General features: G+C 44.9%; 2 protein-coding genes across 2 annotated transcripts in view; one reads left to right on the forward strand and one right to left on the reverse strand.

Annotated features, from left to right (window-relative positions):
- Atp6v0a4 (ATPase H+ transporting V0 subunit a4) overlaps positions 1 to 13253 on the reverse strand; it is a 57311-nt gene extending 44058 nt beyond the window's left edge. The window contains exons 1-2 of the mRNA XM_090333376.1: positions 12886 to 13253; positions 12234 to 12384 (exon numbers count right to left, since the gene is read on the reverse strand). The gene's annotated coding sequence lies outside the window, so the exon portion shown is untranslated. The remainder of the gene's footprint in view (positions 1 to 12233; positions 12385 to 12885) is intronic.
- Positions 12091 to 18296, forward strand: Tmem213 (transmembrane protein 213). The gene is made up of 3 exons (XM_090333378.1): positions 12091 to 12301; positions 16515 to 16595; positions 17591 to 18296. Exons 1-3 carry the CDS (start codon positions 12178 to 12180, stop codon positions 17758 to 17760), a joined length of 375 nt encoding a protein of 124 aa, XP_090189504.1. The 5' UTR covers positions 12091 to 12177; the 3' UTR covers positions 17761 to 18296.

The raw sequence follows: 18296 nt of genomic DNA on the forward strand, positions 1-18296 counted from the left end.
GCTAGCCCAAGTAGGAAAGTATGTGAGGTGCACATTGCCAACGAACCATCAGAAAACTGGAAATGGTACTGTGGCTCAAAGTGGTAGAGCACCAGTCTTGAGCAAAAGAATTCAGGGACAGCATCAGGCCCTGAGTTCGAGCCCCACAACCACCACTACTACCACCAATGAAAACTTTCTTCAACTACTCACGTTGTATTACCTTGGTTTTCATCAAGTACCTTCTCTGGTCTTGTTTTTTGTTTGTTTTTGTTTTGTTGTTTTGTTTTGTTGTTGTTGTTTGTGGGTCATGGATAGGGCTTGAACTCTGGGCCTAGGCACTGTCCCTGAGCTCTTCAGCTCAAAGCTACCGCCCTACCCCTTGAGCCACAGCCCCACTTCTCAATTTTTTTAGTGATTAATTGGAAATAAGAGTCTCACATTCTTTAGTGCCCAGGCTGGCTTTGAACCTCAATACTCAGATCTCAGCCTCCTGAGTAGAATTATAGGCGTGAGCCACTGAGCCCAGCTGGTCATGGTTCTTATTTTACCAGGTGGAGAGACAAGAACCTTCATTTCCGAAGAATATGGAGCATTAGCCTTACCTGGATTGAGCTGTTGTGGTTTCGTGTGGACATATAAATCATTAAAACACAAATAAAAAAAAATAGTCGCTCACACCTACAACCCTAGCTACTCTGGAGGCTGAAATCTGAGGATCGAGGTTCCAAGCTAGCCCAATTTGTCAGATTCTTATCTCCAATTTGCCAACCCAAAGCCAGAAGTAGAGCTGTGGCTTAAGTGGTAGAGTGCTACCCTTGAGCAAAAAAAAAAAAAAAAAAAAAATCTAGCTCTGGAGTTGAAACCCAGGGTGGACGCACCAAAAGACAACAACAAAAGCAAAAATGACAGAACAGAATGATTCAAGATGGTTAAAGAAGGGAAGAAGGGAAGAGCATTTCTTTACAAGACACACACATACACACACACATACATACATATACACTTCATGGGCCTTGGCTTTCTCCAGCCATGCTCACTGCTTTCTGTCCTCTAGATGGCACGCTGGGACAGCATTCCAGACACCTTCCCTCCACTGTGCACCCCACAGGGCTCCCCTCCCCCCCAGGCTCCACATTCCTTAGGAGAAACCCCTCTTCCTGGAGCCTCCAGATGCCCTCTGCTCAGCCTCAGTACTCCACAGCCATGAGAAGAAGAAAGAAAATATCCTATCAAGAACAGAATGAGTCTAGGACTGTGGCTTAGTGGTAGAGTACTTGCCTGGCATGCATGAGGCCCAGGTTTGATTCCTTGGTACCATATAAACAAAAGATCAGAGAACAGAATATCCTGGATTGCTCTTCCCTATCATCTCCCTAAGCTCTTTAAAGTTATTGTTGTTGCTGTTTTCCTGGAGTAATATTTAAACTACACCAGTGCACTTCTTTACATGATCCTTTCTTCCATGTTCTTTTAAAAATTAAATTGAGGCCGGGAGTTTGGCCTAGTAGTGGAGTGCTCACCTAGCATGCATGAAGTCCTGGGTTCAATTCCTCAATACCACATAGTGGAAAAAGCCAGAAGTGGTGCTGTGGCTCCAGTGGTAGAGCTCTAGCCTTGAGAAAGCCTAATGATAGCGCTCAGGCCCTGAGTTCAAGCCCCAGGACTGGCAAAAAAAAAAAATTGATTAAGGCCACACCCTAGTAGCTCAGGCTATAATCATAGCTACTCAGGAAGCTAAAATCTGGGGATTATGGTTAGAAACCAGTCAGGGAAAGGAAAATCTGTGCAACTCATGACTCTAACCAGAAAACAACAACAAGGTAGAGAGAGAGAGAGATGTGGTAGAGGGATAGAGTAAAAAAGCCAAGCAAGAGTTCAAGGCTCTGAGTTCAAGCCCTTGTACTCACACATCCATACAGAAAACAAAACCGATTCACTTGTTTTTTCCTTTTCTTTCCCTCTATTTAATATCCTTCATTGAGTGCAGTCATAGAATTATTCCACTGAAGGGAAGAGATGCTGTAATCCATTCCCCTTCCTTCAGAGAAAGTCAGAGGCAGAAGACAGAAAGTCCCAGTTCTCAGGGGCTATGCGCTCACTCTTCATGCCCCCATCTGTATAAGACCCTATCCACAGGGCTGGAATGTAGCTCAGTGGCAAAGTGCTTGCCTAGCAAGTGCAACATCCTGGGTTCAATCCCCAGTGCCAAAAAAAGAAAAGACAAAAAAAAAATACAGTTAAAAAAAAAAAGACCCTATCCACAGCCACCCCTCTGTGCTTCATGTATCACCCACCTCCCATGAGCTGTGAGGACCCCAGGAACAACTACCCCTGACAGACTGAAGGCAGAGTCCCCCTGGGCTTTCCATCTACTGCGGTCCATCACAAGGTCCCACAACTGCCTGACAGATCATACAGGAGTCCTGGACTCCAATCACAGCTTTAGTTATGTTCCCCTGGGGCCTATGGTGGTAAATAGCCTGGGAGACACAGGTAAGGAGAAGTAACACAGACAATGAGGGGGAAGCCATAGAAGACTCTCCAAGGTCACACAGGAGGAGAAGCTGGATGCTGGGATATCTGGGTCTGTCATCTCTGACTTGAGATCTGGCTCCATCTAGTTTCCTGTAGACAAAACTAAAAAGCAAACTTGGATGTTTCTCATAAACATATACTTGGGTTTTCCACAAAACCTTAGCTCAAAGTTATTCTTTGAGAACACACACCTCTATGTACAGAACAAACCTTCATCTGACCACAAATATTGTTGGGCCAACAGAGAAGACAAGAATTCAGCAGAAATTATAAAAACAGGAGTTGTAAAAGAGCCTCAAATGACCAGAGTTATGGAGCTAGAAATTATCTATTAACCTCACCTTAAAATGCCCTTGCCTGCTTGATGTTAAGAACTCACTAAGTTATCCAAAAGGGCTAACCCACAGAGAAGCTGACTGCCTATTATTACTATTACTGTTGCTATTATTACTGCCTACCATATTACTGAGAACCCAGGAGATCCTAGTTCACACCTGTAGTCCCAGAAACGCAGGAGGCGAATATTTGAGGATCGAGGTTCGAAACCAGCAGGGATGGAAACATTTATGAGACTCTTATCTCCAATTAACAACCAAAGAGCCAGACATGAAGCTATGACATGAGAGGTAGACAATAACCTTGAGCAAAAACGTTCAGGGACAAGCCAAGCGCTGGTGGCTCACGCCTGTAATCCTAGCTACTCAGGAAGCTGAAATCTGAGGATGTGGTTCAAAGCCACAGAGACTCTCATTTCCAATTAACCTCCAGAAAATCAGAAGCAGCACTGTGGCTCAGAGTGGTAGAGCAGAAATCTTGAGCTAACAAGCACAGAGACAGTGCCCTGGTCCAGCGTTCAAGCCCTATGACTGACAAAAAAAAGTTCAGGGACAATGCACAAGCTCTGAGTTCAAGCTCCAGTACTAGCACCAAACAACAACAAATTAGTGAGAAGTCTGTTACTTAGACATTTAATCAGAAGTCAAGTAACAATCTTACGACGTAAAATGGTCAGGTGTAGTAAAACAAAACCTGAGAAACCACTATCCTCTTTTTAGGAAGGTGTGTGTGTGTGTGTGTGTGTGTGTGTGTGTGTGTGTGTGTGCACGTGCGCTGGTACTAAACTTAGGGCTTTGGGGCCCAAAGCTGGTTCTTTAACACTTGAGCCACAGCTTTACTTTCAGCTTTTTGGTAGTTAATTGGAGATAAGAGTCTCACAGACTTCCATGCCCAGGCTGGCTTTGAATCATGGTTCTCAGATCTCAGCCTGCTAAGTAGCTAGGATTAGGCCTGAGACACTACTCCTAACAAGTCTTTCATTTTTTCTAGACATTAGCACATTCAGTTGGAGAATCTTTTCTTTAATTATAACTATTTTAAAAACACATTTATTATCCTGAACTAGCAGTTTTTTCTTTTCTTTTTCTTTCAATTGTATTTTATTGTTGGGGTGATATATAGAGGGGTTACCGTTATAGTTGTCAACTAGTAGGTGCATTACTTCTTGAACACTGAAACCCTCCCCATGTTTTTCTTCTAGTTTCTCTCCCTCCACCCCCTCATTGGAGAATCTTGAAATATATATATATATATATATATATATATATACATATATTTTTTTTTAACCAGTCCTGGGGCTTGAACTCAGGGCCTGGGCTCTGTCCCTGAGCCTCTCTGTACTCCAGGCTAGCACTCTACCACTTTAACCACAGTGCCACTTCCAACCTTTTCTGTTTATGTGGTAGTGAGGAATTGAACCTAGAGTTTCATGCATGCTAAGCAAGCTCTCTACCACAAAGCCACACTCTTAGCCCTTAATATACATTTCTTTTTTTTTGCCAGTCCTGGGCTTGAGCTCAGGGCCTGAGCACTGTCCTTGGACTTTCTCAAGACTAGAGCTCTACCACTTGAGCCTCAGCACCCTTCTGGCTTTTTTCTATGTATGTGGTACCAAGGAATCAAACCTGGGTCTTCATGCATGCTAGGCAAGCACTTTAACCACTAGGCCAAACTCCCGGCCCCCAATATACATTTTTTATGCTCATCTCTCATATTCTCTCTCTCTCTCTCTCTCTCTCTCTCTCTCTCTCTCTCTCTCTCTCTCTCTCTCTCTCTCTCTCTCTCCTTCTCTTTCTTTCTTTCTTATTTATTTTTGCCAGTCCCAGGGCTTGAACTCAGGGCCTGAGCCCTGTACTTAGGCTTTCTCAAGGCTAGCATTCTATTGCTTGTGCCACAGCACTACTTCCAGCTTTTCCTATGTGTGTGGTATGGAGGAATTGAACCCAGGCCTTCACATGCTAGGCAAGCAGTCTAGCACTAGACCAAACTCCTGGCCCATGTCCCTCTTTCTGTGATAAAGAACTCAATGCATGCTGGGCAAGCACTGGGTAGTGGAGCCTTACCCCTGGTCCTCTGGTAATATTCTTGGGGAAAACCCTTTCAAAGGCCTGAACCACACAAAGAGAGATCACCCAAACAAACCGATGCTATATACCAAAGTCTATAACTTAGCTACCCATTAACTCAGTTCCTGACACTGAACTGACATGATGGCCGATTTTTGCTTTTGACTCACACCTGATTAGAGAACCAGAAAGCAAACCCAAGACAAGAAGAGCTCCAGGCCAGACTAGACCAAAACATGAGACTCTGATTATATATATATATATATATATATATATATATATATATATATAATTATTTCTTTAGTCCTAAGGATATGTTCAAAATAGAACAGTAGAACTTAGAAAAAATCATATTAAGTGAGCTAAGCCAGACTCAAAGGAACCTATATAGGCTCAATGGTTTCCCTCATTTGTCATAATCAGTCGAAACCTTAGGCTCTCCTAGCAGAGATTTACAATAGAACAAAATCTAGAGACATAAGGCCATATAGTATGACGCTAAATGAAAGGACCTCCAGGTTATAGAAACAAAAGCCTTATAATGAGTGATTGTAGTCCTTATTGTACTATGTTATCTCTCATCTCTTTTACTGTCCCTTAGTTATCTCGTATTGTTACAATATTTCACCTTGTTATCTGATATATTTTATATATGCTTAATTGGTTATTTGAAATTGAATAGGGGGGAGGGAAATGGGGACCATGACATGAGAAAGGGTATCAATGTTTGTGAAGTAATGCACCTTCTATCTGGTGAATATAATGTAACCCTTCTAATAATTACAATAAAAATATATGAAAAAAAATAGAACAGTAGAGTGGGCTAGGAGTTTAGTCTAGTGTAGAGTGCTTGCCTAGCATGCATGAAGGCCTGGGTTCAATTCCTCAATACTATATACATAGAAAAAGCCAGAAGTAGTGCTGTGGCTCAAGTGGTAGAGTTCTAGCCTTGAGGAAAGCCCAAGGACAGAGCTCAGGCCCTGAGTTTAAGCCCTATGGCTTAAACTGGCACTTATGTATACTGGTATATATAGCCAAAGAGACATTAGATTTCAATATTTTGTGTGCCAGTGTGCCAATCCTGGGCTTGTATTGAACTAGGACTAGGTTCTGTCCCTGATCTTTTTTCCTCAAGGCTGGCACTCTAGCACTTGAGCCACGCCTCCACTTCTGGCTTTTTCGAGATTAAGTGGAGATAAAAGTCTCACAGACTGTCCTGCCTGAGCTTCACATGTGATCCTCAGAGCTCAGCCTCCTAAGGAGCTAGGACTACAGGCGTGAGTCACCAGTGTCCAGCTTTCAAAAGAAATCTTATCAGAGAACCCAGAAAAAACTGGAGACAGTGAGGATACTGGAACCCTGACTCCAGCCAGCAACACAGAAGCTGGACTCAGACACCCCTGTACTAGACAGGTTTTTGTTTTTTTATAAAGCATGTATATCCAAAAACCCAGTTCAACCACTGAAGAAGAAACAGATCTGGAGAAGACACCCAGAGAATGTCTAGCTTTGAGCCAAGCAACTTCCTGGTGCCTGCTCCAAAGTAAACCTGGTGGGAATGTGGGCGAGGGCTAGAGCCACTCCCTGGCTCCCAGCTGTATACAGCGCCATCTGGTGGTGCTCCTAGAAGAATGACAGCCAAGAAGGATCCAGTTATCAGTGGCCAGGCCAGTCCACTTGATCTTAGGATAGCAAAGTACTTTCTTGTGCTGGGAAGAGAATGTTGGCCTATGATTTTCCTGCAAACAGTCAGTTCATGTCAAATCAAAATAAAAGCCAGGCACTAGTGGCTCACACCTTTAATTCTAGCTACTCAAGAGGCTGAGATCTGAGGTTAGCTGGTTCAAAGCCAATCCCAGACAAGAAAGTCTGTGTGACTCATTTCTAATTGAGTACCAAAGAAAAGTGGAGCTGTGGCTCAAGTGGTAGAATGTTAGTCTTGGGCAAAAAAGCTCAAGGACAGTGCCTAGATTCTGAGTTCAAGCCCCAGGACTGCCACAAAAGAGAGGGGTTGGGGGGAGGGGAAAAGGAAGGGGGGAAGGAAGGGAAGGAGGGAGGGAGGGAGGGAAAAGGAAGGGAAAAGGAAGGGTATGGAATATTATCTGTCCCCTGTATGTCTATAGTTTTGCAAAGAAGTTTCCATTGAGATCCCATGGGTTTAGGTTGCAGCTACCACTAAAATCATTACCATAACCACCTATGATTTTAAATGACCTAAGGATCATTTTAAGTCCAGAGCGACTAAAATCTTTCTAGGTCCCAGGTTGTTATTTTCGAGAGAAACACACTGCTCATATCAAACATTCATCCTGCATTACACTGTTTCTGCTTAACCATTTGAACTGCTAAGCCATTCAGCTTATCTTTGCTTTTGTCATTGTTTATGTTAACCAGGGTTTTTTTGGATCTGGAAACATATAGGTCAAAACATTTTTTGAAGCTGGACACGGTGGCGCACGCCTGTAATCCTAGCTATTCAAGAGGGTGAAACTGAGGACCATGGTTCAAAGCCAGCCCTGAGAGTCTTATCTCTAATTAACCACTTAAAAACCAGAAATGGACTTGTGGCACAAGTGGTAGCGGGCTAGCCTTGAGCACCAAGAGACTCTGAGACAGTGCCCAGGCCCTGAATTCAAGTCCCAGGACTGACCAAATTTAAAAAAGAAAAAAGAAAAGAGAGAAGGAAAGAAAGAATGAAGGGAGGGAAGGAGGGAGGAAGGGAAGGATTAGTTAACAATGAGTTACTTTTTTTTTTTTTTTGTCAATCTGGGACTTGAACTCTGGGACTGAGCACTGTCCCTGAGCTCTTCGGCTCAACGCTAGCATTCTACCACTTTAAACCACAGCACCACTTCTGGTTTTCTAGTGCTTAATTGGAGATAAGAGTCTCTCAGACTTTCTTGCCCAGGCTGGCTTTAAACCAAGGTCCTCAGATCTCAGCCTCCTCAGTAGCTAGGATGATAGGCGAGAGCCACTGAGTCAGGCACAATGTTTCTCTAAACTTCTTTATGTTGGGGAATGTGAAATGAATACCTTACTGTGTATTCAGTGGTATGAAACTTTAACATGAAGGATCTCATTTAAAAAATGTAAGATACTTTACTGTTATAGAGGTGATGTATTAGAGGGTTTACTTTCCTTTCTCTCTCTTTCCTTCTTTCCTTTCTTTCTTTCTTTTTCTTTCTTATTTTTATCCTGGTCTCTTGGGGGCCTGGTGTACAAACCTGGTCCAAAATAATAATTCACAGCTGTGAATTAAGTACAGTGGCTTGCGATCCCTGATCCAGGGGCAGAGGCACGAGGGCCAGGAGTTGAAGGTTAAGGGAGAAGCTTCAAGTGCGAGGCCCTGGGCTCCATCTTCACTATCACAAAATAGAAACATTGAACAAAGATAACCAAGCCAATAAATTAAAAACAACAACAACAACAAGCAGTCCAACTCCAGTAGCCTTTCCTATCTTTTCAGCCCATGAAGTGTATATGTGGCCATGCTATCCTTCTCACTATGGCTTCCAGAGAGCTTAAGAGAGGAAGAGTATGAGCTCTAAATTCACTCTTGGACCTATGTTCTATTTCCTACCCTATATTTCTTCTTGTTCATTTCAAATGTATTCTGTCTAGCTCTATAAATTTATTTTGTCTAGCTCTAGGTAAGCTTCCTTTAAGTCTTTTGTGGACCAAGAAGGAATTATAAGTACATCAATCGGTAAACTATGAAATTATTCCCTAAAACTGCTTTTAAAATTGCCTTTCACACCTTTGCGATTTCCCATTCATCATGGGCCATGTATTAGGATGGAGGTTAATGTTTGCTGAGTTTTTCACCTCTACATTATCTCAAAAAAAATTCTGGGACAGGTGTTAATGCTCTGTTACTTTTCAGATAAAGAAACAAATTCGTTAAGGAATGATGGATTTGCCAGTTGCTAGTGGCTCATGCCTTTAATCCTAGCTACTCAGGAAGCTGAGATTAGAGGACCACGATTCAAAGCTAACCCAGGGACAATGCCCAGTGCCTAAGTTCAAGGCCCACGCCAATAATAAAAAAAAAAAAAAGGAAAGAGAGAAAGGAAGAAAGAAAAGAAGGAAAGGCAGAGGAAGGGAAGGGAGGGAGGGAAGGAGGGAGGGAACGAAGGAAGGCCCAGGGCCCTTCAGCTGACAGGAGGCAGAAGGAACTGTGGTCTCAAATGGGTCCTAGAAACCAAGATCCCTTTCTGGATGCTTTTCCTGGGTTCTCTTCTGTGAATTAAAAAAAGAAAAATGGACCAAGGATTAAAAAAAAACCAAAAACCTGTTTTTAGTGGGCCGGGAGTTTGTCCTCGTGGTAGAGTGCTTGCCTAGCACGCACGAAGACCGGGGTTTGATTCCTCAGTACCACATACATAGAAGAAAAAAAAAGCCAGAAGTGGTGCTGTGGAAAAGTGGTAGAGCCCTAGCCTTGAGAAAGCCCAAGGACAGTGCTCAGGCCCTGAGTTCAAGCACCAGGACTGGCAAAAACAACAAACAATTTTTACAAGCATATAATACCACAGTTTCCATTGAGATACTATCAATGCATACAGTGTACTTAGCACAAATTCTGTTTCCTTAATTCCTCCATCCCCCACCCCTTTTCAGTGTTCAGTGGGTTTCCTTAGGTTTTCAGTGTGTCCTTCAAGTGGGCCTCACACTCACAATCCTCCAGTCTCAGCCTCCAGAGTGCTAGGATTACACAGTGCCACCACAATGGGCTTTTTCCCTTGACCCCACCCTGGCTCCCAGGATAAATTACAAATGGCTCCGCAAACAAAAGGACCCAAGTTCAGGCCTCGCATTCTCTTCCCTGCTGGGTTTGCTGGTTTGTAGTTTGGTTTTGGAGGCAGTGTCTCAGTTATGTAACCCAGACAGGCCTCTTCCTCATGATTCTCCTACCTTATCCTCCGGAGAGCTAGAATGACAGGCGTGCTTCACCACCCCCAGCCAGCTGCACAGCTTTCCAGTCACCATCTCCATTGTGAAATGCTGTCTGAAGTTGCTCGTCCCTAATCCCATGATTTCACTCTTTGTAGAAACTGCCTCAACAAGCTTAATTCATCGCATTGCCAGTATTATTATGATGAATTATTATTATTTCATCCACCTCATCTCATTGCATCTCCCATCTTCAGGATGGGAACTGTGTCATCTCACCACAAAGGCCTGACGTATTATGGCTTCTTGGTCACTGGTGAATGAATGTCTAGCCGGTGGTTGGCCTACCCTGACTTGTATACACTGAAGGACAATCTTCCTAAGCTCATGGCTCAGCCCAGGTCCTGGAGCAAAGACCACCCACGACTAATTTGTCCCTTTGGGGCACTGTCAGAGAAGTGCCACCTCCTTGCTTCACATTACAAGAGGGCCTCACACTCGTAGGTGTGCCACGCTGGTCTCCACAGACCACACTGTCCCTTACACATGCCTGTCATTGAATCTGCACAACCCATCAACTCCCTCCTATACACACAGCCTTTAACACTCAAGCCACATGTGGCTGTGGCTCACACAGTAGAGTGGCTGCTAGCAGATACAAGGCTCTGAGTTCAAAGTTCCAGTCTTCCACTGAGAGTCTTCAAATGTATTCCTCATGGATAAGAAGAGGCTATTGTAAAGTTTTTCCTTTTTGTTTCTTTTGTCAGTCCTTGGGCTAGAACTCCCGGCCTGGCACTTTCCTTGGACTTTCTTAAGGCGAGCGCTCTACCACTTGAGCCACAGCACCACCTGCAGCATTTTCAGTGTTTGTGGTATGGAGGAATCAAACCCCGGGCTTCCTGCATGCTAGCTGAGTCATCCACCATTAGGCCACACTCCTGGTCCCTGTACATTTTTTCTATTTGCTTATTGGTACTGAGGTTTGGCCTGAGAGCCTTGCACTTGCTAGGCAGGCACACTGTTCCTTGAGTCATGTACCCCAGCACTGTGTCCTCCTGTTTTATTTTTTATTTTTCTCAATCAGCAGGCTCAAACTAGGGCTCTGGTACTGTTGTTGAGTAGTTTTGCTCAAGGCTAGTCCTTTGCCACTTTCTTTTTTGGCCAGTCCTGGGGTTTGAACTCAGGGCCTGGGCACTATCTCTGAAGCTTCTTTTGCTCAGGGCTAGCACTCTACCACTTGAGCCACAGAGCCACTTCCTGCTTTTTCTGTGTATGTGGTACTGAGGAATTGAACCCAGGGCTTCATGCATGCTAGGCAAGCACTCTATCACCAAGCCACATCCCAGCCTTACTCTACCACTGAGCCACAGCTCCACTTTCAGTTTGAGGTGATTAGATCTCAGGGACTTTCCTGCCTAGGGTAGCTTCAAATCATGATCTTCAGATCTCAGCCTCCTGAGTAGCTAGGATTGCAGGCCAGAGCCACCAGCACCAGCTTTGTTCCTGCTTTAGCCCAAAGGCAGAGCTCCAACCAAATTACTCTTTAGTTCAAAATCTTCACAAATCCTCCCCTTTGGCTTGCTGACATACCTCTAAGCACTGTCTAGTTCCTGCTGGTCTAATCTCCTGCCTCTCAGCCCTCTTCTCTCCACCTGTCAAAACCCTCCCGAGGCTTCAAGGTCCAATTCAAATATCATTCTTCACACAGTGTCTCGACACAAAGTGGATAAGCCTTCTTCCTGATGATGCCAAAAGTACTTAGCCTGCAGCTTCTGAAATATTGCTATGACAGCTGACTGCAATGAGTGTGTGTGTGTGTGTGTATGTGTGTGTGTGTGTGTGTGTGTGTGTGTGTATTGGGACTTAAACTCAGGCTGGTACTCTGTCACATGAGGCTCAACTCCATTTACAGCTTTTTGTTGGATAATTGGAGATCAGAGTCTCACAGACTTTCCTACTCAGGCTGCCTTTGAACCACGATCCTCAGATCTGTCTCCAGAGTAGCAAGGATTTTACAGGCAGGCTTTGGAAAGGGTTTTGAGGGCAGGTGTTTGAAGACTTTAGCCTAGAGCTACACGCATAATAGGTGGTTGGTAAAATATTGACACTAAATGGGATATAGAATTCTTGATCTGCCACTAGATAAAAAGAGACACACACTTTCCCCAAGGAACCTGCAGGACCCCGCCCTTCCCCTGCCCTTTTTCTCTTTTGTCTCAAGGAAGAGAGTCACGACTTGGCCCTCCCCACACACACACCTCCCCTGATGTGACAGGCCCTTGGCTCCTCCTCCTCTCTAGTCCCCCAAACCCAGAGCCTGCCGAGCTCCCACAACACGAGTCCCGGCCCCCAGCTTCCAGGCCTGGCCATGGCCCCGGCAGGGGGCTCCCCCAGGCGCACACAGCACCTCATCCAGCTCCTCACCTCCACCCGGAGGCCTGCCCTGCTCCTCAGCCTGGTCTTCGCTTCCCTCCACTCAGCTCGCTGGGCAGGTAGCGTTGTGAGCTTTATTCTTGGCTGCGCTGGGAAAGGGAGAGAGGCAGGGAGGGGGCGGATTCCTTGGCCAGGGTTGGTCCTGTAAAGGAAAGAGGAAACAGAGTCTTTGGGTCTGAAGGATTAAACAGGGAGTGTGGAGGAGGGGGTGTTTTGGGCTGGCCCAAAGGTCAAAGACTCAGCAACTCCAGTAGGACAGAAGCAGCCACTTCTGTTAGCTTTTGCCATGAATAATAATAATTATTATATATTAAATATATGTTATATCATATATGTATATATGGCACAATTGTATTAATATATTAATATGCAGTTATTATTACTATGATTGCCCACTGTCTGTAATACGAGCTACTCAGAAGGCTTAGATCTAAGAACTGAAGTTCAAAGACATCCTAGGCAGAAAAAAAAATCTCCAATTAAACACCAAAAAGCCCAGAAGTAGAGCTGTGGCTCAAGTAGTAGAGCGCCAGCCTTGAGTTAAAAGACAAAAAAAACCTCAGAGATAGTAGCCAGACCCTGAGGTCAAGCCCCACTATGGGCACACACAAAATCTTACTGCGTGCTACTGCTACTAATTTACCAGCCTCTTCCTCGTCTGGGTAAAGCCACGCGATTTGGCCTGCTGCTTCCTGGAGACTGGGAGCTTCTTCAGCTCCTCGGAGGGCTTGAGGGCTTGTTCTCGATCCTTCCCTTTCTTCCCTTCAGCCCTCATGCTCCCAACTGGACCTTCTCTATTTCCACGGCAGGTCACCTGTTCAACGTCCACCCCTCCTGGGCCTCCGCGGCCTTGAGAAATGTGGGACTTTCACCCCATTGCCTCCTGAGGCACTGCTTCTCCCCGGCTGGAAGCTGAGTGGCTGGAGGGATTTTGCTTACATATTCCTACCTCTGGTTTTACCTTGGCCTGTCTCTAAGCACTGTCTCTCCTGCTCTAACATACTCCCCTTCCCCCCAAGTCTGTATGTGTCCATCATCCTCAGAGTCTCTCCCCTGTAACCACTGCCAGAAGACTGGGGAGAGCTTGGGCCCTTGAGACACCAAGCTCTCTGCAGCATCTACAACCTATCAGCTGTGTGACCTTGAAGAAATCAGTTCAGGTCTTTGTGCCCTAAGTTACGCCCAAGGATAAACAGAGTGCTACTTTATAGGATTGTTGTTAAAGAAGAAAAGATGACTGTTTGGAAAGAATTTAGGAGGCACCAATGGCCAATGCCTATAATCCTAGTTACCCTGGAGGCTGAGATCTGAGGATCAGATTTGAAGCCAGCTTGAGCAAGGCAGTTTGTGATAGTCATACCTCCAACTAAGCACACACACACACAAATCCTGATTCTATGGCTCAAGTGGTAGAGAAGTGGCCTTGAGCACTAAACACTGGGGGACAGGGCCCAGTCCAGACTTCAAGCCCCGGGACCAGCAAAAAAAAAAAAAAAAAAAGGAAGGAAGGAAGGAAGGGAAAAAAAAATAACATAGCAGGGGGAAGAGGCAACATGGCAATTATAATTAGCAAGTATGTCTTCTCATTTTCATCTACCCAACCAAGGGTGTTGGTTTGTTTTCCCCTAGTGCCTGGCTGATGACAGTGACTCAGAAACTTTGACAGGAGAGTTTGATGTTTGAATGTTTAGGAATTTTTCACTCAGACTGTTTCAGCAGAAGGGCCCTCAGCTGTAGGTATGGAATGGCTTCTGGCTGATAAAGTGATTGTACCTAATCCTAGCATCTCCTCACCTAGGTATTTTTCTGGGGAGATCAGCTCCACTGGAAGTATAGTATAGAAGAGGGGTGAAAGTCAGAGCTCAGAGCCCCTGGGCAGTGTTTAGTGTGGAAGGAAAGTTTAAATGTCAAGGAATCAACTTCTCCAAAACAAAGACCAAGCTCTAAGCCACATTTAGTTGTCAATAATTAACAGTAACAAGCAGATTGCATCAAGGTAATTACCATACCTGAAGCAGTGGCTTGGGGGTTGGTTGGCTTAAGATTCGTCTAGGCAGCAGTTTCCTAGCTTTGGCTAAACAACAACTTTCTTCCTTCTGCTGCTTGACCGGATTCTTTGAAGGACATGTTGACCCTCAAGCCATAGGTGGTGTATTTATTGGTTGATTGCCTGATTGATTTCCCCAAAGAAGCAAAGCGAACAGCAATACATTTCTAGAAAGTTCTTCAAAATCAAACTCTTGGTCTTGATTGTCCTAGACTAACCATAATGGGAAAAAGGACCTGGTTTTGTCCATATGCAGTCCAGGATGGGCAAGAACTGGAGACTTTCCTGTCTGCCTCCAAGTACTGGGATTACATACCTGTACCACCATGCCCGGAAAATAACAGAACTTTCTTAGATTGTGAAAATGTTCCGATAGGGCGCTTCCAATATGATGGCTTTCTGCCCATATTTTTGAATCAAGGGACAGTTCTGAGTACCGCATGTTCTGGCCTTCTCTTTGCTCGTATGACTACAGTTCTTGTGAATGATCCTACTTTGCAATCAGGTCAAGGGCTGGTGGCTCATGCCAGTAATCCTCGCTACTCAGGAGGCTGAGATCTGAGGATCAGGGTTCTTAACTTCCAAATAATCAACCAAAACACAGAAGTGGAGGTGTGGCTCAAGTGGTAGAACACCAGCCTTAAGACAAAAAAAAAAAAAAACAAGGAAGAGTCCAGGAACCTGTGTTCAAGTTGGCACACATAAAAAAAGAATCAGGGGCCAGGAGTTTGGCCTAGTGGTAGAATGCCTGCCTAGAATGCATGAAGACCCGGGTTCAATTCCTTGGTACCACATACATAGAAAAAAAGCCAGAAGTGGTGCTGAGGCTCAAGTGGTAGAGCTCTGGCCTTGAGAAAGTCCAAGGACAGTGCTCAGGCCCTGAGCTCAAGCCCAGGACTGGCCGAAATAAATAAATAAATAAAATAAATAAATAAATAAATAAATAAATAAAAATAGAACTGAAGAGCTCAGAAACAACACCCAGGCCCAGAGTTCAAGTCCCACGACCAACAAAATAAACAAATTAATTTAAAAAAAAAAAAAAAGAATCAGAACCATGGTTGCATCATGGTTAGAGTGCCAACCTTAAGCTGAAGAGCTCAGAGACAGTGACCAGGCTGAGAGTTCAAGCCTCACAACCGACAAATAAATAGATTAATTCGCTGTCACTGATTCTCTTGCCTAAAACAAATGACACAGGGAGATAGGGGGAACTGGGATTTATTTTCACATAGTTCTGGAGGCTGGAAGTCAAGGTCAAGGTTCCTGCAGGTTTTGGTTTCTCTCAAGAGCTCCCTCCTTAGGTTACAGATAGCTTCTTGTTCCTTCTTTCTGTATCCTCATGCGGCCTTTCCCTGCATCCATGCATTGTGGGTGTTTCTTTTTCCTCCTGGGAGGGCACTAGTCATATGGTAATAGGACATGCCCATATGGCCTCGTTGGACTTAACCATCTTTATATTATTATTATTATTATGGTGCTTGAACTCAGAGCCTGGGCACCAAACCTGAACTCTTTTTGTGATCCTCTGATCTCAGCCTCCTGAGTAGCTAGGATTATAGACTTGAGCCACCAGTACCCAGCTCTATTGCTTTTCTTTATAAATACCTATCAGTCAACCACTTGAGCCACAATTCCTCTTCCAGTTTTCTAGTGGTTAATTAGAGATAATAGTCTCACAGACTCCCTTGCCTGGGTTGGCTTTGAACCATGATCCTCAGACTTCAGCCTCCTGAGTAGCTAGGATGACAAGTGAGAGCCACCAGCCCCTACTTAAACAGCTTTTTTTTTTTTTTTTTTTTTTTTTTTGCCAGTCCTGAGCTTCGGCTCAGGGCCTGAGCACTGTCCTTGGACTTTCTCAAGGCTAGAGCTCTACCACTTGAGCCTCAGCACCACTTCCGGCTTTTTTCTAGGTATGTGGTACTGAGGAATCGAACCCAGGTCTTCATGCATGCTAGGCAAGCACTTTAACCACTAGGCCAAACTCCCGGCCCCTTAAACAGCTTTTTAAAGGCTCTGTCACACTGAGAGTTAGAAACTCAACATATAAATGGAGATACATAATCAGTTTCATAGTGGGAGTTAGCTTTGTTGCATAAGGCTTGGACATATCTGTTGTAGCATTTTCACTGTACCTGCAGAACACGACTGATGCAAACAGGCTCTGTGCCTGGAAACAGAGTTTCCTTCTTCTGCCTGACACTGTCTCACCTCTTTTCTTTCAGAAGCCAGCAGCATTAGCAGCAGCAGCAACCTGACCTTGACTGCCCACCACCCAGACCCTGCGACCCTGGAAACATGCCCCAGTAAGCTGCCCCTGCCAATGGCCCCCAGAGCACCCTGGTTTATCTCCTCATTGCTTGCACAAAATCTCTCTTGGCTTTCATTGGAATCCACGTTTATGATCTTTGACAGGAACAGATTCAATGACCCCATTCTCTTCTTGGGTGGGTGTAGGTGCTTTGTAAAAGCTTGGAGATGAAAGTCCATAAAAATCAGCCTGCTCAACTTCTGCTCAAGGCAAAGACTTGATTTTGTTACCCTATATATATATTTGTGATCATTTCATATTTGAATATTTCCAGTGGCAAGGAGCTCAGAAATCCCTATGCAGCCTCACTTACATATGGCTAATCAATATTGGTCCCACATCAAATGACCAAAGGTATTTATAAAGAAAAGCAATAGAGCTGGGTACTGGTGGCTCAAGTCTATAATCCTAGCTACTCAGGAGGCTGAGATCAGAGGATCACAGTTGGAGGCCAGTTCAGGCAGGAACCCATGATTCTCTTATTTCCAATTAACCAGCAAAAAGCCAGAAGTTTGGCTCACTGGTAGAACATCAGCCTTGAGTGAAAAAACAAAACCAAAACCAAAAAAAAACTGAGTGAGAGCATCCAGGTCTGGAGTTCAAGCCCCAGTACTGGCACCAAAAAAAAAAAGATAAGCAATAATTCATAGAGACTGAGAACATGGCTTTAAGAGTCTTACAGACTGAGGTTCAAGTTTTGTTTCTCCCATCTTATGACCACAGGAAACTTACAGCCTTAGTTATAATGGTGTAAGTATAACTAACTGTCTAAGTACATGGTTATCTGAAGGTATAGCTCAGGGGTGCATACATATTTCCGTGTCTAGCATCAAAATCATCATCATCATCATCATTGCTGTCTTGCGAGAAATACAGAAAGTGCCATGCAAAGCAGTTAGCATAGTGCATGGCAGTTGCAGCAGATGCTTGCAACTGGCAGCTGTCACGTTGCTGGAACACAAACTGATGGCTCCTCTCCCCTCTCCCCAGCTGTGGACTTCTGCCCACAAGCAGCTCGGTGTTGCCCCGCTGGTGTGGATGAGTACGGCTGGATAGCAGCTGCTGTTGGCTGGAGTCTCTGGTTTCTCACCCTCATCCTGCTGTGTGTGGACAAACTGATGAAGCTAACTCCAGAGGAGACCAAGGACCAGCCAGCCTGAGCCTGTCCTCCTTCCCTTCTTCCCTCCCTCCCTTTCTCCCTTCCTTCCTTCCTTTCTTCCTCATGCTCTACCCCTAGTTCCCTTCTGCAACTTTCAAGGGAAAGGAAGAAGGCGGGAGGGACCCAGCCCTGCCTTCACTGTCAGAGGGCCTCTATCCTGGAGCCCAGCCCTCAGAGACCACTCTTCTTGTATCTACAGCTTTCTTCTGGGCACCCAGGAAGTTCACAGGACTCTGACTTGGTCTTCCAGTCAACATATTGCAGAGCACATTATTGGCTCCTACCTCTTCCCAAGCACCCTCGCTCTCCCTCCTTCACCCCTATGCCCAGTCCTCTCAACCTCATTGCCTCTCCCATGGCTGTGTAGTCCTCCCCTCCTGCCCCCCTCCCCCCACCAGCTTGGCCTTTCTTAGACTGTGCCAGGGATGCCTCCTTCTGTTCCAAGGAAGGGGCAAGGGATAGGAATTTTCTAGACCTTCTACTCAACTTTGCTGTGAACCTAAAAGAACCCTATAAAAATAAAATCTTACTATCTTA

Source organism: Megascapheus bottae, chromosome 5 (assembly GCF_031878675.1).
Source record: "Megascapheus bottae isolate mThoBot1 chromosome 5, mThoBot2.hap1, whole genome shotgun sequence".
Lineage (NCBI taxonomy): Eukaryota > Metazoa > Chordata > Mammalia > Rodentia > Geomyidae > Megascapheus > Megascapheus bottae.

Coding starts and splice junctions, on each gene's coding strand:
- Tmem213 (XM_090333378.1), top strand. CDS start 12,178: ATGGCCCCGGCAGGGGGCTCCCCCAGGCGCACACAGCACCTCATCCAG. Junction 12,302..16,514: donor CCACTCAGCTCGCTGGGCAG/GTAGCGTTGTGA, acceptor CTTTTCTTTCAG/AAGCCAGCAGCATTAGCAGC. Junction 16,596..17,590: donor GACCCTGGAAACATGCCCCA/GTAAGCTGCCCC, acceptor CCCTCTCCCCAG/CTGTGGACTTCTGCCCACAA.